The sequence below is a fragment of the Ambystoma mexicanum genome, chromosome 7q (assembly GCF_040938575.1).
Source record: "Ambystoma mexicanum isolate Mex_15411 chromosome 7q, UKY_AmexF1_1, whole genome shotgun sequence".
Classification (NCBI taxonomy): Eukaryota; Metazoa; Chordata; class Amphibia; order Caudata; family Ambystomatidae; genus Ambystoma; species Ambystoma mexicanum.
In genome coordinates this window covers 1,092,802,017-1,092,826,014 of record NC_090941.1, presented here as the reverse complement: position 1 = coordinate 1,092,826,014, position 23,998 = coordinate 1,092,802,017, and the positions used below count along the sequence as shown (strand labels likewise).

The following is a 23,998-nucleotide window of genomic DNA, read 5'->3' as shown; positions in this document are numbered from 1 at the left end:
CCTTGAAAATATAGAGGAACTCACAATGGAGTTTGCATAACACACAGAGATCTTGTCTTTTGTCCTAATAACTGCCACACATTTTCCAATTATTCTGGGGATTCCCTGGCTAACCCTTCATAATCCATACATTAACTGGACCACTCGTACCTTGTTCTTAGGATCTTAGGATAAGAGACATGTGTAAACAGAGGCAAGACCCTGACTGACAAAGGTGACCGGACACAAGAAAACGTCACCCTGGTAGCTCAAGTACAGTATGCTATTCTGGAGAAATATTGCAGCTTTTCAGAAGTATTTCAACAATAGATTAACAAACATTTGCCTCATCATAGGGCGTAGGATTTCACAACAGACCTACTTCCTGACACTACAGTTCCATTCAGCAGAATGTATATGTTGTGTCCTGGGGAGAAACAAATCCTCAAGGAATATCTGCAGGAAAACTGCAGGAGTGGCATGATTACCGGATACACATCTCCAGAAGGAGCTTCATTGTTAATTATCCCAAAGAAAGAAACTTCAGAGTTAAGACCATGCATCGACTACAGGGGTTTGAACTGGATTACAGTGAAGGATAAATAGTCACTTCCGCTGAATCCAGATATACTGGAAGCAGTACATTCAGTTCATAGTTTTGCTAACTGAATTTACAAGGTGCCTATCACCTCGTACGGATAGGAGGAGATGAATGGAAAACGTCTATTCGGACATTTTCACTACTGCGTTATGCCATTCGGGTTATCAATGGCGCCGGCTGTTTGCCACAGGTTTATGGGTTACCTACTTCTTAGGTCAGCTATCATCTATTTAGACAATGGGCCTGATTACGAGGTTGGTGGTAATCATGGCGCTATTAGCGCCATGACTACCACCAATAACAGGACCGTGTCCGGTCCCGTTCAATGGGGACTTACCGGTCCAGGCCGACCTTGGCGGGACCGGTAAATCCCCATTGGTAAAGCCATTCCCCATTCCCATTTGAGCAACCAAAGGGCTCAATGAGAAGGGGGAAGGCGGCAATAACGGTACCGCAAATTGCGGTACCGTTATTGACCCCGAAATCCCTTAACGGGTCCCGTCCATAACGCCTGGTAAAACCAGGCGTTAAGGGAGGGACCCGCTAAGGGACCTCAGAATAGGGCGCAAAGGGATTACCGACACCGGTGTCCTTACCGGTGCCCGGTATCCCTTTGCGCCCACCTCGTAATGAGGCCCAATATCTTGATTTTTTCGAAAGAAGCCAAGGAACAGTAATATCATCTTACAGAAGTCCTGCAAAGATTACAAGACCAGCAGTTATCACTCAAACCCGAGAAGAGCCTTTTCAATGTGTCGCCAGTTTCCAATCTAGGATACATTTTGTCTGACCCAGGGGTTTCTATGGACCCAAGAAAGATCCAAGCTCTCACAGATTGGGACGCCCCCAGATTGGTAAAAGAAATACAATGGTTCTTGGGTTTAGCAAGCTTTTACAGCAGGTTTATACCTGTATTTTCTTGACTGGTTTTACCACTCACTAGGTTACTAAAGAAAGACATCCCTTTTTGATGGGCAAATGAGACAGAGAAAGCCTTCCAACATTTCAAGGTGCGATTTATCTCTGCCCCTCTTCTTAAGCAACCTAACCCCGATAGGCCTTTCATTCTGGAGACAGATGCTTCAGAAAGTGCAGTCGGTGCAGTTCTGACAGTAATTCTGATACATCTTTCTTTTTTTATACCAAACTCGTAATGAGGCCCTTGTTTTTTTTCTATCCAAAACAGAGTCTACAAATTGTAAATTAGGAGGTATTAAATGTAAAACATGAGAACGATTTGAATACCATCGTTATTATGATGGCACCTGCAGTACTATACCATTATACATTTAAATTTGCACTGTTACCCTATTCCAGTGGGCACTGGGGATCTCCAGATTTTCTGGACTATGATTTCCATGATCCCTCATCATTCACTTTATGATGTGATAGGTTATTTATAATGCGCTTAATACCCAGAGGTTTCTAAGCGCAGAACCGGGGATCGAACCTGTGTCACACTGCATTGTCTTGCTTCCAAGGCGAGTACGGTGCCGCTGAGCTAGCCTCCCGGGACCCGGCTGGGGCCGATCAGAATTGTCAACCAAAATGTCTGGAGTGCTGAAGGTTGCAGAGGCCTGCTTACTCTATGGCACTCCTTTTACCCTCCTTGCATGCATGAAAGCAGTCAATCAACAAGTATTAAATCGTTCTACTGGCATGTACCATGCTGATTTCTCGAACTTGTAATATAGCCTACAAAACTCTGAAGGAACTATTTCATATTGAATAAAGTTGTACGTTTAGTAATTATAATTATAAATGATTATTTATAACATGCTTAACAACCAGAGGTTTCTAAGTGCGGACCCGGGGACCGAAGCTGTGTTGCTCCGCGTCAATGCGTTGCCTTATAGCTATAGAAAAGTCAAAAAGGAACACTTGCGGTGAAAGAGAAAAGAAAGGCTCCACTAAGGGGCAAATTGAAATAAGACCATGCAATGAGGCAATTTCAAAACGACAGCATCAAAATAAAGGTGAGAGTGAATAGTGTGCAAATCCAGGGCGTAAGGTAAAGGGACATACAAAGAGAGAGCAGTGCCAATATAGAAGGATTGGAGAAACATAGAAATAACGTTTTATCAAGCACAAGAGAGACAAGAATAGAAAAAAAGATATCTCAAGAAACGGAAACAAAGGGAAAGGTTAATATAATACTCCTGCAATAAGACAAACGTTAGGATTGGTGAGAGAGCCAGGGTGTGGAGGGACCCAACCACCTAACGCCCTGAAAGTAGAACATTCAGAAATGTGACATCCAAACCTCTTGACGGCCCCAATGCAATGTACTGCTTAATCAATGAAAGTCAACATGTGTTTATCATCTCTAGGCGCTTTATCAAGGCAAGTATTGTCTAGAGTGATCCTGAAAAAAGGCAAAGGGTTGTTAAAAAATCATTCAGGCTTTATTGGCCAGTGTAATCACTGGGGAGAATGGGGAAGGGTGCTGGTGCTCCACTCAAACATCAAAAAGATATTTCTTGTTTATTTACACAAGTTGCAGGTTCAAGTTACTCTCAAGTTTGCGTAGCTATGGAGACACCTGCCAACCGTCCACCCCACTCTACTCACACCAACATTCCACTCACCTGACCATTCACTCTTGCACGCACCCTTGTGGTGGTTACGTCCCCAAGAGTGGGCCACACAAATGTAATTCATTCAACTGACATGCATGCGAACGTTGTAGACCAAAGCACAACAGAATGTCCTCCAGGCACACAGCAAAATACTGACCTGGACTCCACCCTGCGACATGAAGCGCATGGCCTTGGCCTCCCGGGCCAGCTGTAGGCAGGTGGTTTTACCCCAGGCTGGGGAAATGCGCGTCAGGAGCTCCTCAGCCCGGATTTCATTTTTCCGATAGCACTCTGAAAACACCCCTAAAAACAGCATAAAGTATCAAATTTAATGCCACAGTCCTGCTAAAAGATGGCCTCTGTGGCAGCAGGTTAAAGTTTCAGTACCACTGGATCCAGCGGCAGCGTACAAGGTTTTATATGCATTCAGAACAAGGGGAATAATAATGGCAAAAGTCACCTCCTGAGACTAATACACCCCATTGGGTTCTGGCCAACGGTTCCACAATGAAGCTGCAAGGAAATGGAATGGTCTCAACTACGGTTCAATAGATGTGCAGCAACTTGGTCCAGTTTGAATTATTTGAATGGGAAGTACAACCAATGGAAATTATATGCCACATTTTAAATATGTATAAAAGTCAAGATTAATCCTTCGACTGTCCCCATCACCCTCTATTTCCCCACATGTCCATTTATCAGTGTTTTCCCTGGTTCATGTCCTAAGAACTAACATCACTGGCTCACACTCGTATTGCTGCGTAAAGCAACCAGTCTCATGATCGCCCTGATTAACATATGCATCTTTTGTAAGTGTTCCTGTTCAAAGCACATTGTTTCTCAGACCATTAAATACAATAAAAAACTATTGCCGTGCCTTTTAATATATAACAGCAATGTATGATAACTGAATCGAAAAGATCAGGAAAACACATAAAACACAGCAGCTGAGGAACACTGTATGAAGATTACATGACACATCATACACCCCAGAGTATGGTGAGATTAGGCCTGTAACTAGAGTAGTTCCACGGCTGAGGCCCACCAATGGGTATACTCAGCCGAATAATGGTACAGATGACACTAATCCATACTCCACTTCAAGCTGCAGGTCCATCCCAAGGCTGACATTGAGATTGGCCATGGAGAGCCACATATTAAGGATCACAGCTTTGAGTCTAGGTTTCTCTCTCCGGGAGGATCCTTTAAGACATCATACAGCCGGTGGACAATGTCATTTATCCAGCGCGTTCCCTAAATATGCTACCCCAGGAATGCTGACTCAGGTTTGTACAGTGGAGATGTTCTCATAAAGCTGCAGTACTCATTCCAGGCAAGTGTCAGGGATATATCGGACACCCAAAAAAACACAAGAAACAAGTCATGGTCAAGAAGGTCCCTATCTAAGGGCATATCTCCAAGTGTGAGAAATTGGCCACTGCACAGCCATTTGTTTATGCATTCGACTGGATACGGTCCAATGGAGACTCATCAAGAGGGATCAGTGCCCCCTGGTATTAGGGTATGAGCTACATTGGAAACATCTGGCTACGCTTCAGTGGGTTCACTGGTAGCTAGAGCTCAGTTTAATCAGAGTACCAAATAGAACGTCGTTGCAGCAGCCTCCCAGAACCATTCAGTTTATGATGTAAAGAGTATTTTATTTATTTATTTATTTAGACATCTGTAAAGCGCACCTTGCCCTGAGGTATCTAGACGCTAGTTTTTTTAAAGGTACAGTAGAAAAGTAAGTGCGTACAGGTGTAAAAAAGTATAGGTTAACGGTTCTGTACAGCGTAAAGCATACAGTTAGAAGTGCTGGAGAATGTGTGCGGAATTGTGCGGTATAAAGGTCATATGTAGTTAATGTGTGGTGGTGCAGGCCCTTTCCCCTTTACAGCCAGTAACGTGTAGCGAAGTCCCATTCCTAAAACAGTGGCTCTACACCATGCGCTTGGTTTTTATTGAGAGAGTCTGCTACAATGTTTTACAGGACCTAAGATAGTGGCCAATGAGACATGGTCGATGAATGGTGCAGGAACCACTTTGGCTTCAAACAACTGTCAGTGTTGACTATAAACAAGCTCCCCCGAGGTCTGCCCTGCTGGGGTGATTCTGTGTGCCACCTGCAAATGATCATAACACTTTATTATTATTGTTATCACCCAGATTACGCTAACATAGAATAAATCGCCCATGATTTTGACCTCTACACACTGGGCTGAAGGATATTGGCTATTGTAACGGACCTCAAATAAATACAGGGGATGTGGCCGTATTCTTTGCCTACATAGTAACTGCTCTCCTTACCCCCACTCCTTTCCTTTCATTCCTCTCTTGTAATTCCTTTTTGTTCCTCAAGGACCCCACATGGGCACTTCCACACCGTGACGTGATGTACATTGGCTCAGGATACGCCACCTCCCCCAGACCTAAGAGAAAACAACTTTGGGCCCTTTACCCCCATCATCTTGTGAGAACAAAAAAAATCCCGCTCTCTCCTTCATTCCTCACATCATGGACCTTACTAAGTAGTCCCACTTCCAGCTCCACCTCCTCAGCGGCATCCTTCCTTTCCTCACCTTCCCCTGAAAGCTCAATGTCTCCAGAGCACTGGTCCTCTCAAGGCTGGACTACTGCAACAGCCTCTTTCCTAATCTCCCTCTTTCCTCCCTACGCCCCCTACAGCTAATCCAGAATAGTGCTGCAGAACTTATCCTTGGCCTGAAACCCAGGGACCGTACCTCTCCAGTCCTAAAATCTTTCCATTGGTTCCGGGTGGCTGCAAGGATCAAATTCAAGACCCTCTGCATCATCCATAAGGCCTTCTGGGGGGGCCTGGGACCTCGCTGTGTCCAACTTTCCCTCCCTAAATACTCCCCTGCTAGAGCCCTAGGCTCCTCTAATTCCAACTCTTTGACTGTCAACCGCTTCTCTAAGCAGAGTGGAGGGCAGGGCTCCCTCCTCGGCTGGCGCCTCCCTTTGGAACAGCCTTCCTGCCCATCTCAGACTTGAGCCAGACATCCTCAAGTTCAGGAAACTGCTCGAAACTCTGCTATTCTCTACATCTTTCCCTTCCATGCTAAACACTCTACTGCCACTGTGACTGGTGGCCTGGATTCCAGGCCCTTCTTCCCAGTCTATACCAGCACCCCCCTGCTGCACTGCCCTGCAGGCCCCTGTTTGATGGCACTGCATCCCACCCTTGTGAGTCACGTGCACTTGCCCTTAGCCTGAGAATTCACCCCTGTTCCCTTACCATTTAGCCTCCTACTCACTCTCTGAGATCAACCTGTTTGGGAAGTAATCAAGTAATCATGTGATTACATACGTGTTTCAATATGATTGTCAATATCGGACGGTTCACTTCCTTCAGGGACGACTCTGTTGTCCACCCAACTTTCAAAAGTATCTTCAGAGAGTTTGTTTGCCATCTCTCTGGGCTGCTGTTATAGATCAGTTTATGTTGGTTATTGTTAGTGATCGAGGATCAAAAGGTGAGGTTGCCTTGTTCTACCCATACTGAATTACTACTTTCAAAATGCGGGATTTCAGCTCCTGAGCATTTGTCTGCATACGCCTTGTTGGTATTGCACCTTTTTCTGTGAGGTCTGCATCTAATCAGACATGTCAACACCACAATGGTCCTCTGGTATGCATGATCTTGCAACTCTTCCAAACATTACCTCCGAAAACATTTGTCTGTCGTGCTGCGTGTAGTTTTGCGGTAATCCCTCAACAATTGAGAGTTTGCACTACTGGACCTGCGGTTATCCGACAAATTTGCAGAGTCAGTTTCACGAAAGATCCCACAGACCGAAAATGGAGTCACTGGACAGTGATGTAAGCTAAGATATCCTGCAACTAACTTGAAATCCCTGCCACCGAGTGGTGGTCCTTTGTCAGGTTTGACAATGTATGCAATAACATTTGCAGCAAAACCTTTGTCTAATGCCAGAATAGTAGAGGTTGCTACTGTGGATGAAATCACATGCTGTTCTAGATATCGCAAACACTCATTAGGAACCACCATGACATATGCATCTGTGTGTCTGGGTAAAAAAAGAAATCAACAGCAACATCTTCCAAGATGGCTGCCGGAAGCGGCATCATCTGTAACAATTCAGGGAAAGTTGTTTTACTAGGTAAGTCTATTTTGGGAAACAAGACCTTTTACCACAACAGCCTTTTTGTGGCAACCATGCCCAGTTGACACTCGTGGTAGGGGCGGGGGGTGCCAATATCTTCTGAAACAATGGAATTGGTATGACAATCTTAATTTTGAAAAGTATTCATGAAGTGGTCATGGATAAATATTCCTTGCTCAGAATTCATCTTTTCAAGCGCATCTTGGTCGATGTTTGTGACAGATTGAAACATCTTCTTAAAGGAGAGGTTCTCCCAGGAGTTGTAATTGATCAATCAACAAGGCATCTATTTTTTAGCACATATCAATCTTACCATATCTTTCCAGACATTTAGACATGCAAACCACATGTGTCCGAAACAGCCATTGTGTGATAATCTAATCAGTCGATCGATCGTCCTATGCTGAAATGCCTTGGCGGCAATACATCATAATATGTGCCCCTGTATGTGACATCAGCATACCAGACCGCTGTGCTACGTACCTTTCAAGACATCAGTGCACAACATAGACAAACGTCCTCTGTGCACAATTTATTGATGTGTCGCCATGGAAATCACAGCAAACCTTTTCCCCTTGATAACATTATAGTTTCTCCTGCCTTCGTGTCCATCAATTTTATTTCCTTCAAGGCTCGTTCTTTTTGCTCTGTTCAGCTACCAACTATGATGCATACAACACAAAAAGATACTGCCACTACTAAAATGACGTTTCCCCACATGTGCTTCTCATTTACATAATTCCGTAATTGACAAATGTGTTTGCTAAACCAGGTATAAAAACGAATCTTGGACCAGTACGTTATTTCATGTGCAAATTATCACTTTGCATATGTTTGCCTAATGTGGCGTATTTGATCTAATCTAACTAATGTATTTTTTTAAATGCATAATTGACTATACATTGATTTTCTCAAAAGAGTTTGTTGTCTCTTTGTCATTTCTCTATAAATAGCATTTATAAACGACCCATCCATATATATAGATATATATATTTAATAATAAATCTACATATTTCTTTTCCACGCAGTTTTTGTTCACCAATTGCAATCCTCAAGCATTATGGACAGTATTGATGTATGAACCAGAATACAAGGATGAGGAAATGTATGAGAGGGAAAACCAGCAACAACATTTTCAAGGACTGAAAAGTGGTTTAGGTGATTCACAGGATCCAGATCCGAGTCAAATGGAAGACTTTTCCAATTGGTGTACGTGCGTTAGATGTCAATTGATGTCAACGTGGATTGAAAACACATGTGGCCACGAAAATTCAGGCTATTTGGCCTACATATCCGAAGATGAAACTCCAGCACTATGCGTGACGCAGCAACAAGACCTCTGGGCAGCCTGCCTTACACGTTCTGCATTGGGAATTATGCTGGTGCTTATGAACAAACTTCGTGGAACCGTTCACCCTCGTGGTCCTAGCAATGAGTAAGTGTTGGGTCCATCTTTTTTAACTGAACAAACGGTGCACTATTGCCTTATAAATTATTTTAAAATGCTAACGGGATCTCATTAGTTCACTATATTTATAGTCATAAATGTATTATATGTATGTTTTGATAAACAAATCAATATACTTTTTCTATAACTCCTCATATTTCCTTATCATAGTCATAACCTACCACCAAAAAACTTCCTATCAAGTTAATTATTTCCCTGGAAATATCAATTTGCATATCTTAGTTTCCAAATATTTGACGTTGAACTCCTTATCTCCAAATATATATTTTTTTCTTTCTCCTACATATGCCTAATATTTTTTTTTGTTGTTGTAGAAAATAACAAATTAATGATCCTATCATTTCTCTATCATTTTCATAGATGGTACAGGCGTGTGGCCTAGAGATCGTACATGAGGCAGAGTCACAGAACATTGAGGTTCCAAGCTCCAAGTGATCCAAGCAGGACATCACGCTTGTGAATGGGGAACGGAGGTGCCGCCTGGATTCAATTGATGATCCACAGAAGGAGCAAAGCCCACAACAAGAAATGAAGGTCCTGCAGAAGATGACCAAAATAACTGTGGTTATCGAAACCACCGGTCGACCAATATGCCCATGAGCCTTCTCATGAGCGCAACGATGTCCAACTAATGAAGCTTGAACACGTCTTAAATTACTTCTTTTACCGCACAATTCCGCTTGTGTCTCACCTTTTTAACCCATTTTTTAGGTATATGTGTATACTTGTTGATTAGGGAGAGTCTCCTCGCTATCCCTTTTAGATAGGCGGTGCACCACCAGACACCTAGGGAGAGATATCCCTTATAGGGTCACAGTGTTCTTATTAGTAGGGACAGTCTGCATGTGTGTTCCGTCAGCAAGATGAACATTTTGTCTTTTCCTCTCACTTCATCCAGATCTCCCCTCTTTGTTATCAAAGACAGTTCTCACTTTGGCCCTGCTCTCGCAATGGTGATGGTGGGTGGCCCACTGACCTCCACATCCCAGGTACCGACCAGAATGTACAACTCAAAGGGGTCTTGCGTCTAGGAACCCTTAGCCACAACATAGACCCAGTGTTCCCATACTTCTCTTTGAAGACAATGTCCAGGCAATCACTATATGTATGCCAAAGTTCACGCGGGCAGGCATCTGTTCCGCTGGCCTCATCCTGACCCCCCCCATATCAAAGGTAGTTCTCACTTTCGCTGTGCACTCATAATGGGACTGGGCGAGTGTGCCCACCATCCTCCACATCCCAGGTGCAAACCGCAATGTAGAACTCAAAGAGGTCTTGCATCTAGAGACCCTTGGCAACATGGCCAACCCAGACTGTTGTCTCCATACTTCCCCTTGAAGATAATGTCCAAACAATCAACATATGTGTTTCACCATCCACAGGGGCATGGACCTTTTCCGCGGGCTTCATTCTGTGCCACCTCTCTTTTCAAAGTCAGTTCTCACTTTGGCCCTACTCTCACAATGGTGGTAGGTGTGTTGGCTCACCATCCTCCAAGTCCCAAGTGCCAAACACGAGGTAAAACTCAACAGGTTCTTGCATCTAGCGACCCTTGGCCACATGGCCACCCCAGACCCGGTGTCTCCATACTTCCTTTTGAAGACTCTGTCTGTGCAATCAAGATATGGGTGTCACCTTTCCCACGGGCCTGGAGCTTTTCCGTTTGCTTTATCCGGATCCCCCTTCTTCCTTATCAAAGGCAATTCTCACTTTGGGTGTGCACTCAAAAAGGGGGTTGTTACCTGTGCCCGCCGTCCTCATTTTGCGGGTGCAGGCCACATTGTACATCTCAGTGAGGTGTTGCATCTAGTGAACCTTGGCCACATCACACCCGAGGTCTCCATACTCCCATTTGAAGACAATGTCAAGGCAATCATAATATGTATGTCACTGTTCAGGCGGGCCTGGGGCTTTTACACTGATTCCCCATCTCCCTTATCAAAGGCAGTTCTCCCTTTGGCTGTATTTGTATTTAAGTTTATATAGCGCTTTACGCCAAAGCGCTGCACATTTTAACAACAGGGTACATTTAATGATAACAAATTAACAGTAACAGTAGTAGCAAATTACAATTTTGAATCAGACCAACAAAACAGTATGTAGAGCAATTGGAGAGAAGGGAAGGGGAGAGTAGTGGAGTAGAACTGAGAGGAAGAGGGAGGGATGGGTAGGAGGGGAACCGGAGGGGCGAAGGGGGTGTGAAAGGGGTGGGAGTGGAGGGACATGATTATGGGGAAGAGGGAAAGGGTGGGAGAGAGGGAGTGATAAGGGGGAGGGGTATCATGGCGGGGAATGGAGAAGGAGAGATTTAAGGGAGGTGCGGAATGAGGAAAAGGTAGGAATAGAGCGGATTGAGAGAGGGAAGGAGTTCCAGTGGAGGGGAGCTAGGAGTTGGAAGGAGTGGAAATGAGAGGAGGCACAAGGGGAAGGAGGAACAGTGGGAAGGAAGTGGTCAGTGGAGCGAAGGGAGCGACAGGGAGTGTAGAAAGAGAGAAGGGAAGAGAGATAAGGGGGAGCAAGATCATGGAGAGATTTGAAGACTAAACAGAGAAAGTGAAATTTAAGTTGGGAGTGAAAGGGAAGCCAGCCAAGGGAGGATAGGGAAGGAGAGATGGAGTCTCGGGAGGTGAGGAAACAGAGGGTACAGATGGCAGAATGGTAGATAGATTTGAGGGGGGCGAGATGTGAAGTAGGTAGACCAAAGAGTAAGGAGGAGCAGTAGAAGAGGTGAGAGAAGATAAGGGAGGAGATTAAAAGTTTAGTGGCATGGAAAGTAAGAGAGGGGCGGACTTTGCGAATATTATAGAGGTGGTAGCGACAGGCACGAGAGGTGAGAGATATGGTGGGAAAAAGTGAGAGAGGAGTGAGGAGTCAAAGTGAATGCCTAAGTTGCAAGCGTGGGGGGAGAAAGTAAGATAAGAGGGGGGAAAATGAATGCAAGGAGGAGGAGCGGGTGGGGGAAGGGAGTTGGAGGGGAAGAAAAATACTTCAGTTTTGTCAGAGTTAAGGGAAAGAAAGCGAGAAGACATCCAGTTTTTAATGGCAGTAAGACAGGAAGAGAGTTTAAGGTGGAGGTCAGGAGAGAAGGAAGAGAAGGAAAGAAAGAGCTGCGTGTTGTCGGCATAGAAATGGTGAGAGATGCCAAATGAGGAGATAACAGGGGCAAGGAGGGAGGTGTAGATTGAGAATAGGAAAGGGCCAAGCACCGAGCCTTGGGGAACTCCGTATTCCAGAGGTGTGCTCTCACAATGGCCCTAGTTAGGCACATGGTCTAGTATGTAATTTTACATCATCAATCCTGCATCCACCTCAAAGTTTGCACACAGCCATACTGGGGTACATCCTCAATACATATCACGCCCTGAAAAAAACTACCAAGAGATTTCAAGGGTAGTCCTTCCGCTGTCCATCTTCACATACACACTCAGTTATCCTACTGTTTTTAAACATCTTTGAACCCTTAGCCAGTAAGCATGTCTAACTTCTACTACGGTGTCATTGTCCCTCCTCCCTGGAAGGTGTGGGACCGATGACGCCGGTGTCATTAGCTTGCAATCACGTTCTCGCCGGAACACACTGGACCGCTCTCGTCTTCCTTCAAGATGTCACCGCCCCATTCTCTACAACTGTAGCCTCCAGACTAAATGCAGCCGGGTAAGATGCTGTTTTTCCTTTGCGTTTCTTTGCCCTTTCTCCAGCCCTTGCAGTTCTAAATCTCTCTGAGTTCCTGGTACTGCCGCTCCCTCCTGCGGACCTCCAGCCTTTCGATTTATTGCTCTGACTTTCCTGTGCCTAATTGTTCTCTTCCTGCCTTCCTGCATGCTGCTACCTTTCGTTCCACTCCAGTCTAACTTCTGATGTTCCCTTTTCAACAAGCAGCTTGATTACTCTTGCTACCTTCCTGTTATCATTTGTTTCCACCGGTGCTGCTGGTATCAGTACTACCTTAACACCAGGGATCGATCAACACTGGATGGACCCTGTGGAATATTACAGAGACCTATTTCTAATACCTGTGTATTCGATCTGCAAAAGATTGAAGGTTTATTTTTTAAGCCTTCTGGCTTTTTTCTCTTTGCATTGCTGTTTTCGGGCATTGTTCTCTTTCCTTAGCTGGTTTTCCTGGCGGGCATAGTGGCTACCCCTCGGGATCGGCCTTACCTCTATAAAGACTAGCAGGATCACTTGAACCGACTACAGAGGAAGAATCAGGTAAGGGGGAATCTGTGGATTTTGACATATGGACATTATCAACACACAGCTATTTGTCTTTGTTGCAGAATCCCCACGTACATCTTTTAATACCACAGGTAATATTATTTACAAAGTGCATTCATAGTACATTTTCATGCTGGTTTCCCTCCATTTTGTCTTTTCTTGTATCTCCATTATTTTACAATGTTCAACATTTGAATGTATTTTGAGATCCTTATACACTACATGACATTATGTTCTTTTGTTAATAATGTACTGTTTTATAAATCAGTTGCATACTTTGATAATTAATATTTACTTTTTAAATGTATTTTGAGAACTTCTTGTGCAGCAAACAATGCCTTCCTATATTGGGTTGAGTTGTCCAAATTCCAGCCATTCCAAGACTTCTGCTACAGTGCTGCACATTTTCCTGAAGGACATGTCTTTGATACAAGTATGTTTGTCCAACTGTGGCTTCCCAGATTCTGGGCTGGAGAGCGGAGCCAAAAATGTCTTGAAGGATGTAAGGTTTAATCGATTCTGCATGTGCAGCATCAACTTCTCATCAGATAAATATGAATCTTCAAAATTCACTAACAAGGGTCGGCCCAGACTGGCCTGTCAGTTACTTCCCAATGCTGTTGCAACTGTGTTTAATCACACACACACACAGTTAGGTAAGCAATGTAAGGTAAGTAACAACTACCAATAATTATTGTATATATATTACTTGGTGTATCCTTATACGATCTCTCCCGATTTCTACTGCAACAATTTCCTGCTAAATTTCTGTTCTTTTACAAATTGATATAATAACACTTGTAATATTGTGAATTTTATGTAATAGCAATTGTCTTTATTTTTTATTTTATGCAAGCTTATATTCTTAATTTTGTTTAACTAAATCAACTAATAGCAATGTCACCCTCCCTGTTAGCAAGTAATTGTAAGACCTGTTATTTTATTGGTCAATGCATTGTTTTATTAATTTAAAAGTTTTTAATTACGTAGATACAGCAGGTGGAAGTGCAGCCGGCTACTTCAGAAGAAACGTCAGACACTTCTTTGAACCCTCCAGTGAGCCCTTATGATGACATGCCTAGCGGTTACAATACTTTTATTTGTCCATGTTTTAGATATACTATGTTTTCTAGTGAGTGTGTTCATAGATAATCAATTCTCCACTGGATCAAGCTTCCAAGTCATACAATTGTCCAGGATCAACAGAAACCTTAATTGCCTTTCAAGTGCTATTATTGTATTTCCTAATGTGGCTACATGTAGACTGTAGCTGCATTAGACTCTAGACTGTGTGCTATAGCAGACTCAATAAACTTGATTTGTTTTGTTTAAAAAAAAATCTTGTCATACATTGCTACCTTTCAATGAATACATTCATCTTATAAATAACTGTATGTCATATGCAAGAGGACGCTGGTACGTCATCAACTTAGCCTTCTTCATTTGGTACTGCTCATGCTGAGGAGGTATTAAATATAAAAAAAAGTAAACACTTTACATATGAAATAAATGCAAAAATAAATAAATATATAAATAAATATGATGTTTGTCCTTTGTTTAATGTAGTTTGTCACATTTCTCCAGTTTATTTTTTTCAAGGTGTACATTTGAAACTTCTATGGGTTTTTGGATGTGATTGACTGTGTTATATCATATTCTCTAACATGTACCATTGGAAAAATATTAAAACATCATATCTTAATTGCTGTGTTGAGCACGTTGCACCCTTTACCGTCAGCAGTAATACGTAAATGAGAGTGTTGGTTGATATCATTGACTTGTTTTCTCCTCTAAATGCACAACGTACATGTTTCTATACTGAAAACCTAAACAGCAAGCCAAGTACTGCTACTGCCTATATATTGTGTTCTTACTAATTTTGATTTAAAGGTGGCTGTGGTGCTAAATTTGACATCTATGTCCCATGACACTAGCACTGTGCAACAGGTATATATTATATAAGTGTTTTATTTTAAAACCTGAAGTGCAGAATTACTGTACCTGGAAGATTAATTAAATATAGAACAATATCTGTAATCACAAATTAAATGCAACTGAGAGTCAATATTCATACTGTCAATGATTTTCTGTATGCTTATTTCATGTGTTACTATGTCCCAGAAGTCAACTACTGATGCGGTGGAGCTGGAAGAAATACAAGGAGCACAGGTCAAAAAAGGTAAAGTGGCAGTCCTAGTTAATTATTTGTTGTGGTGTCATGTACCTTTCCCTGTGAAAAGTGAGCATTAAAGTGAAATTGTGTGATATCTTGAATGGACTTACTGTCTTTGTAATGCTAATTCTACTTTTTTGCATGCAAGCAATAATATTTTTCAATGTCAGATTATATATTGTGTTCAGATCACTTTTTATCTATGATTTGCAGAAGGATACAGTTGTGCAAACCTTCAGCTCTATTCCCTATGACACTAGCGATGGATAAAAGATATTTCCCATCACTAGCCGGGCTCCACCTGACATACGCAGCTCAGCTCTGAAAATGATTCTAGCCTCCCAGGAAGCAGACTTGCACTGTCTCCTTCCCTTCAATCCTTCTCTGAACAGTCTTTTTCTAGCAATCTTTCTTTCCTTCAGAATGCTCTCTTCCCTGCCCAGTCCACTGCTGGGCAGGAGGTTTTCTCCAATGTTCTCTGTTTTTCCTTTCTTTCACATGGTGGGCTGGATGGTTGAGTCCAGATAAGACCTTTGTAGTTAACCCAGAAACACTACATACACTATATTGTTCTCCACACCCTGGGGTATGTGCCTTTATTTCTTTATTTCCCTCACAGTACACACATGTACGCTACCTAGACAGGCCCAAATTGGGCCAATGGCTACAACTATATAATAATGTACTATTCTGCTGGTGTCGTTCTTGTATCAACTGTTGGTAAAGGGTGTCTGGACAAATAGTCAGTGAGGTTTTCCAACTTTCCAGGCTTTGTATGAAGTTCCATGAACTGAGGAATGTGATGTCTGAAAGAGCAGTAGCAATAATGAAGACCTCAGAACCTAAAACAATGAGGGAAATGCAACCATTTTTAGGCCCATGTAAGTATTGCAGGCCCTGGGTATTCGATTACAGTACTTATACAGTCCCGGGAGGATAGCTCAGTGCAATGTGCTCGCCTTGGAAGCAAGATGACACAAAGCAACACAGGTTCGATCCCCGGGTCCGTGCTTAGAAACCTCTGGATATTTTGAGCGTGTTATAAATACGCAACTAAGACAAAAAAAAAAACACATTTACGCTAAAAAAAAAAAACGATTCCTGTAACAGCACCTCGATGCCCGCGGGCTGTGTGAGCGCTTTCAAAATGCAAAAATAAATATATTTGACCACTTTTAAAAGGGCTTAAAGAAACACAGCTGGACAAGAGGAAAATAATATGGACAGATGAGATGACTTTAGGATTTGAGTAATAATATTTAATCAAAGGGCACGCCTTCCTCATATTATCATTTTACTGATGTTTCTTCTTAGGACACAGATCAAATTCCTGTGAGAACGGTATTGTTTTTTTACATAAGGTCTGCGATAATGTTCCTTTTCTTGCGAAAAAACGAAAATGTTTGGCTTGAAATCGTCTTCCTTAGATTTCAACAAATCTGTCAAACTCACCAGTTAGTCCTCTTTTACCATCCCGACTGAAGGCAAACCCCCCAGCCCTTTCCCCAATATAATTTTAAGCTTTTCTTTTTCTGATCTTGCAGGATTCTCGCAGAAACACTTGCATCGAGCATTAAGAAAGTGGCGACTTTTCATTCATGAAAAACCTCACTTGCTGCTCTACACTATAGGAGATATGTAAACTAAGTTTGCGCCAAGGCAACCCTTTCTCAGCCAAATTTTAAAACAACTTCTGGAAGGATCTGCACCAAAACACGAAGAGGCAGCTCTGCACCACTTTGCACCCAAGTTGTTTAGAATTTGAAGCAAATCCATCCAGCGGTTTCAGCTGTGTGCCTGTCCAATGGATGCACATTTGTGCCTATTTTGAAATTCTGGGTAACAGGTCAAAAACAAACCCCTTTTCAATGTAATATAACTTTTAAACTGTTTGACAAATGTCTCCAAAACCTTCCAATTTTGGGGGGCCTGCACCAGAAAACATCTTTGGAAAATGTTTACAAAATCAATGGATCAAAGGTTTCACCTTAAGTATGGGGAGATTACTGTTACCCTATAATTCTGGTCCTTTCTATTTCTTCCTAGACCAATTGCTAAATAAGGCGACGCCCTCTATATATTGAGATAATATGTATCCAAGTTGGTTGGCGGTGAATGCAAAGACAGTCGGGTAGACACAGGCTCTCTCCACTCTTAGATTGCATGGATGCTGCATATTGGGTTACCCCTAAAGTAATATAAAGTCTTGAAAATAGCAATACAAATCGTTAAAGAAGGCCCACTTCACCATGCAACCATAATGTAAAGGAACATTAGGACTTGAAATGTCATACAAGCATAGACACACACTGATACAGAGAAGGGCTAATTGACACCGCCAACGTGTTTCAATGTTTGCATGTATGAGTATTTGCGTCAATCGTGCTTCAGAGAACATCTTCTCAAATAGGAGTGGAAAGGTAAGCGCTGTATTCGTACCCACTGCCCGCTCCTCATACAGGGCTGCCAACGCCAGCATGTTCTCGGAGTTGTCCGCCTCATCTGCCTCCTTTGAGAGCTCCTTCAGAATTTTGCTGCATGCCAACGCGGCCACAATGCAGTCTTGATCCTGAAAGAGAGCAAGCAGTTACTAGATGTGAGGCCATCCATTAGGGGGAAACAATCCTCTAACCAACCAAACCCACCTCTCACAGGTAAGGAACAGGAGTTCAAGGGTCTCGGAGCACTGGCTGATGTCTATCAGACCTTCCAAGTGAGGAGCATATGGGTGTGTGCCCTGCTCCCAGGACATACCCTGGGCGGTTAGTGTTGAACATGTTGAACGTAGGTCTGGAAAATGCCCTTTTCATATTTCCTTACAGTAAAACCATAACTGTTGTTTGCCACAAAGGGTCTGAACCCTTCCAACTAGTGGTGGAAGTGAGTGACAAATGTAAACTTCAATGTCATTTATTCCCAATATTTCTGGAATGCCTGACAAATCCCCAAACTAGAAACAGCATGATCATCTGTTCCCTAAATGAACACATTGAGAAAAGATCTTCTTCAAGCCTTGCAGGGAGGTAGATAATAAAACAGCTTTGTCGGCAAATAAAAGAATGTTTAAGCGCATCTTATTTATCAAGGGGGCATCTGCCTGGAATGCTAGTAGCGAGCTGGCAAGATCGTTAATAAATAAGGAAAACAGAAAAGGTGCCAGAACCTAACCTTGCCGTACTCCTCTAGGAACCGGGAATGAATCTGTCCTCTGCCCCTATTTTCCCATCGATCAATGGCATTATTTTCTGTGTGTGTCGACCATATGCAATTTACCAGCTGCAAAGGGATGCCAAGTCTATACATTGCACCCCATAATAGCTTGCGGTTTACATGGTCAAAGGCTGTCTTCAGAGCGATCAAGATCATATATAAAGGCATAACTTTCTGTGTAACATTATTGTCAAATCAATGTCAATCGGAAGGCCTGTTCTATAGTTCCAGTGCCTTTACGTGGTGCAGAAGATATCCTTCATTCATAAGTTTGAGTAGCCTGTAAGCCAGAACCTTTGCATATACCTTTCCCAGACTGTCAAGGAGGGTGATAGGCCGCAAATGTGAAGGGTTATTTCTATCCCACTTTTTGAAAATTGCGATGATTCCTACTGATCGCCATGATGCTGCTGGTTCGTTATTAGTATTAAGCATATTACCTTTTTTTATCAAAACAGGGAGCCAGTAGGCGGACTCTAGTTTACATAGGTTGACTGGAATCCCGTCAGGTCCGGGCACTTTAAGAGTTCAGTGGAATTCTGGCCGTAATTCTGCCGAAATGCCATCAAACTCAATTACTGTTATGGCCACTTGGTTTCATGGAATTACCACGGGATTACAAGTGGTAGTAATTCCCCATGTTTGGAGGCCATAGGACTCCATGTAGATTTTTGGAGAATTTACCACTGGTGGAATTACTGTGCGGTAAATCTGCCGATTTCTAGGGGTTAAGTGGAGGATTTACCGCTAGCAACATGCTGGAGGCGAGTCTACCAGTTTCCCTCTGAAAATGGATGCATTTACCACACAGTAATTTCGCTGGCAGTAAATCCACCAAAAATGTAAATCTGGCGGTGCAGAAAAAGTGGCACTAATGGAATTACTGTCACTTTTCTCATGCAGCGATAAACTTGTAATGAGGCCAGAATTGTCATCATGACCATGGACCTGAGCAATGCCGGGTGGTACCATTGTAGTCAATAAAAAGGGCTGAACCACACATGCACAGTTAGGTCCACAGTTACCCGAACACTAGCTCCTTGTATTATTTGCTGCACACTCATAACTGCACCACTACCACTGGCCCCACTGCAACAGGAATGGAAAACAGTGGAGTCAGCTGTTCTGAATGTACCTGGGGTGTTGATTGATCTACTCTTGTTATCCAGCTGTGGGAAGTGCCAGCTCTGCCGTGTGGCACAGTGTTACAGAGCCTTCGCCGAGAAGGTCATTGGTCGACACCAAACGCTGTTCAAGAGCAATCAAAGTGCATTAAAATGTTCTGCTTTATCTAGAAGATTGTGTGAAATGAGCCATACACAAAACACAGGTCATAGCATTGCCCAAATGCGGCTTGGATCTCAGGCAATAGACCAAAGGCTGGATGGTCAACACAGAGAGATTGCTTCAAACCACCCACCCAGCCTACAGTTCTTCCCTGATCTCCAGGGTGGAATTCATGGTGCAGAATCTGTCCTGCAAAGAGGTACTCCATTCTTTAATGCTTAATATTCAAGCTTTTCACGGCATTTGGATTCTTATTTTAAATTAAAAAAGTGCATGCGGCTGAGCATTCACAGCATGCGATGGATAAAGTCCACATTAAGATGGAGTGTTTTCTAGGGTCTTGGAACATTTCCTAATCACAGTAAATGTATTCGGTGGCATGGACATGAAAAAGACTAACCAAAATAATAAGAGAGTTCAAAACACTTTGTTTTAGATCTGCTGTGAGACACTCATTTCACTTTTTTAAATTCCCCAGTGGGTATTAGTACCCGGGAACTGTGCAATTATGCAGCGCACTTTGGCAATGTTTATGGCAGAGTACTGGAGAAATAAACTGCACGTTGTTGCAAAATAAGGCACATAACGCTGTACCTCCTTGATCATCTGCAAATGTTGCTCTATGTGCATAGTTGTCGTTTTTAATGACTGTATGTTGTGTGCTCCTGTGTTTGTCGAGTGGGTGAATTTAGGTGTTTTTGACATTTCTTTATTGTGTAATATGTATTAGCACCATGGAGAGAGTGCGGACACAAATCTGTAGTGGCCAGTTGGTCTACTAATGACATTTTGTATTCTTTTGTACTACCCTGAATATGCTTAGGATAAAGTTCCTTCTTCCTATTTTTAGATTGTATAATATCCGTACATTAGCTGAGGCCAGGGTGCCAGTGTTCTCCCCCCCGCCCCCGCAAGAAGGTTGCCCATTCTATTTATGGTTTTATTGAACATGCATCATTCGTGAGAAAATCAAATGGTTTTTAAAGAAGGACAAAAGTACTTTAGCAGATGTTTTGCATTTTGTTTTCTTGTATGATTTCTTTGTACTTTTGTGAAATGAAAATGTAATTGAATATCACAAGAGATACTTGTGTGATTCTGGAGTGAACTTTACTGGGCAGAATCCCTGGACATAACTGCAACGGCACCAGGACAGGGCTGCCTTATATGGTGCATGACACCAACCACATGTGAACACACCTGTTCTATGACCCCCTAACAGGCTGTTTCCGGGATAAAAAGGGCAAGTCGCTAATCATTTCTGCACTTGCTGGTTTGCATGGATTATAAAGTATTAGTTAATCGTGCTTTGTGTGTTGGTAATCATGCATCGGCCCTATGGATCGCATCTCTTAGCTCAGGTCATCTTTTCGTAAATGGGAAGAGCCATTTCATACCTGGGACCAGGCGATCTCAGCCAGCTCCTCGCGGTTCTGAAGGATGGACCAGATGAGAAGATCCCGCAGGGGGTAGACAGGCAGCGGCGGGGCTTCTTTGGGATGGGTTTTACGCTTCTTACCCAATATCTGAAAACACACATAAATGGGACATTTGACATATATTCGCAACCTCAGACATGACCAACTCTTATCCACCTCATATCTGGCTGCCTGACTGCTATCAGGCACGGTGCTCTGCCAGTGATCTCAACCTTAATGTCAGTAAGACGGAGATCCTTCTCATTGGGACGCCTGCTCCTTGTTTCCACCCCACTGTCTGGTCAGCCCCCCCTTCCCCTCTCCCCCACCTACTTATGAGGCAAAAAACCTTGGGATCATCTTTGACTCCTCTCTTTCTTTGTCTCCACACATCACAGACCTTGCCAAGAAGTCCAACTTTCAGCTCCACCTCCTCAGGGGCATTCTACATTTCCTCACCTTCCTCCAGAAGAGCAACGTCTCCAGAGCCCTAGTTATTTCTGGGCTGGATTACTACAATTGTGTCTTGATCTAACTAGCTGTTTTCTCCCTTCACTCCCTTCAACTAATCCAGAATAGGACTCCAAGACTTATCCTTGGCCTCTAGCCCAGGGACAGCATCTAAAAGCTCTCCACTGGCTCCCAGTGACCGCAAGGATCAAATTCAAGACCCTTTGCATCATCCACAAGGCTGTCTGGGGATAGAGACCTCGCTACATCCAGCTTTTCCCTGCTAAATACCTCCCTGCCAGAGTCCTTTGGTACTCTGGCTCCAACTATCTGCAGGTCAGACGTTTCACCAAGCAGAGAGTTGGAGGAAGATCCCTTTCCTCAGCTGGTTCCTCCCTCTGGAACAGCCTCCCTGCTCCCCTCAGACTTCAGCCAGACTTGAGCCGGATCTTTTTAAATTCTGGAAACTTCTCAAGACTTTCCTTTTCTCCTCTTCCGTCACTCTCCTCCTACCATGCTAACTCTCCCTATGCCGCTGCAACTGGGGCCTGGTCCCTGAGTCAAAGGGGCCAGACCACCACCCTACCAGTCCCCCCAGCATCCCTTGCCAGCACTTACCCTCGGGCTCCCTTCCCCGGACTAGCCCTAACCTGGTCCACCCTGCCCACCGCACTCATCCTCCCTTCCCCCCTCTTTCCACTGGCACTTGCCATCTTGGCCCCCCAAGCACTTGCCCTCCCCCCTCCCTTTGGGCACCCCATTCATGCACTTCTCCACTTACCCCGTTCACTTACCACCGTGTCATGCACTTGCACGGTAGGCTTGTCACAAGGCCAATATAACCGTTTTTGTTGTTCTACTTTCTTCCTATGTTCCCCTATCCCCCACCCTCCCAACTTGTCTTGTGGCCCCTGGAAATACTTGTGTATAGGCATCATACAAATGTCCAACTAAATAAATAAAATAAATAAAAACCAATGTATTGACTAGTGCAATTGATGCCATGCAACATCCCTGCCACACGTATTTTAGGAGAATTTCTTTGAGATTAATATTTTGCACTGAAAAAAGGTATCGTCCAGACCTACTTAGAGAATGTAGTGTGAAATAACACATCTTTACGACATTCCATTTAGGGGCAGCTCGTCCATAATAGGCAGGGGCATCGACCTGTCAAAACCCCTGCTCAGTATGGAGGACTATAGTGATTTATAGGCTATTTTAGCATACTGGCCAAAAAGAAACCTAGGGTCCTTTACTCTATTTGTTTATGTCACTTTGCAATGCTAGGAATGCATGAACGTTTCAGATATTTTATTGGCACTGTTCGTATAATAAAGTGTCTGATATGTGTGGAAGCAGAATTACAGTTGATATTCTGTGCGCAAACATTTGAAGGACACCCCCCTAATAATCAATGCACCAACATAAATTCCCTAGAATGAGGGCATGCCATGCACCAGGGTTAGGGAGTGAGGGTGGGCATTTATTCTTTAAAAATGTACATTAAAGGAACATGCCAACCAGCACATTCAAAAGCACAGCGTGTCGCATCTAGTTTTTCAACTTGTGTAGTAATGTTCCGGATGATTAAACATGTTTAAAATGCTGCTGTTGTGGGCTCTGACAGCATATATGTGCATATATTAAAACTACAGAGGACACATACATTGGACAAAACATTTACCCCCAATTATACCATCCCCACAACATTTTCAAGTATATAAATGCCACTGCTCACAAGAAACGCAAGGGGAAGATAGTTGCTAGGTATGAAAGATTGCTAAAAGGCTCCATTTTACTTTGACAAGCTCGAATCTGATGGAAACGCCTCTGTGCCTCCTGAATGATCTGTGTTGACAAATGAAGATTGTGAAAAAACAGGAATAACCCTCCAACCCTTGCACAATTCCCTTACTTACCCCCAGTCACAAACAGAACGCCACTGCTTGTTCTTGCACTGGTCCTACGCATCACACCAGCTCCACCAAATCCTCTGGAGGGGATAGTCGATGATGGTTCACCACACCTTCATTTGGTGGTCATCATCTCACCAGTCGATCCACAAGCCACCAACAGGCGAAACCAGACACTTCCAGAAAAGGCACTCCTTTCACTTACAGCCTCATAATTGTCCAACCTCTGGCCATCCAATATAGAATGAACAAATAGCTTCATTTACCCTACAACAACGAAAGATGGCTCATCCAGAATCTGAATGACTACGGTCCCAGCTCCACCAACACTCTTAGAATACCAGCCGCACCAGGAACGTGGACTTGCCTTGTGTGAGAAACCAGAAGGTGTCTCACCCACCAGACCCCAGTGATTTATCATCCAGGTGGCCAGGAAACAACCGTCACTTTTCGATCCAGTTCCTGGGGTTGGTCCAGTGCAGGAGGCTCAATTGGATGAGGGGGCTTCGGGGAGTGGGGCACTGCATGGCGAGACACTAATCCCTTCCCTG

General features: G+C 43.5%; 1 protein-coding gene across 1 annotated transcript in view; it reads right to left on the bottom strand.

Annotated features, from left to right (window-relative positions):
• The window catches only part of LOC138528198 (transient receptor potential cation channel subfamily M member 2-like), a 602,757-nt gene that overhangs the window by 189,066 nt on the left and 389,693 nt on the right, over window positions 1-23,998 (bottom strand). The window contains exons 13-15 of the mRNA XM_069639650.1: window positions 21,061-21,189; window positions 17,606-17,735; window positions 3,317-3,462 (exon numbers count right to left, since the gene is read on the bottom strand). Coding sequence (XP_069495751.1) covers window positions 3,317-3,462; window positions 17,606-17,735; window positions 21,061-21,189 — 405 coding nt within the window. The remainder of the gene's footprint in view (window positions 1-3,316; window positions 3,463-17,605; window positions 17,736-21,060; window positions 21,190-23,998) is intronic.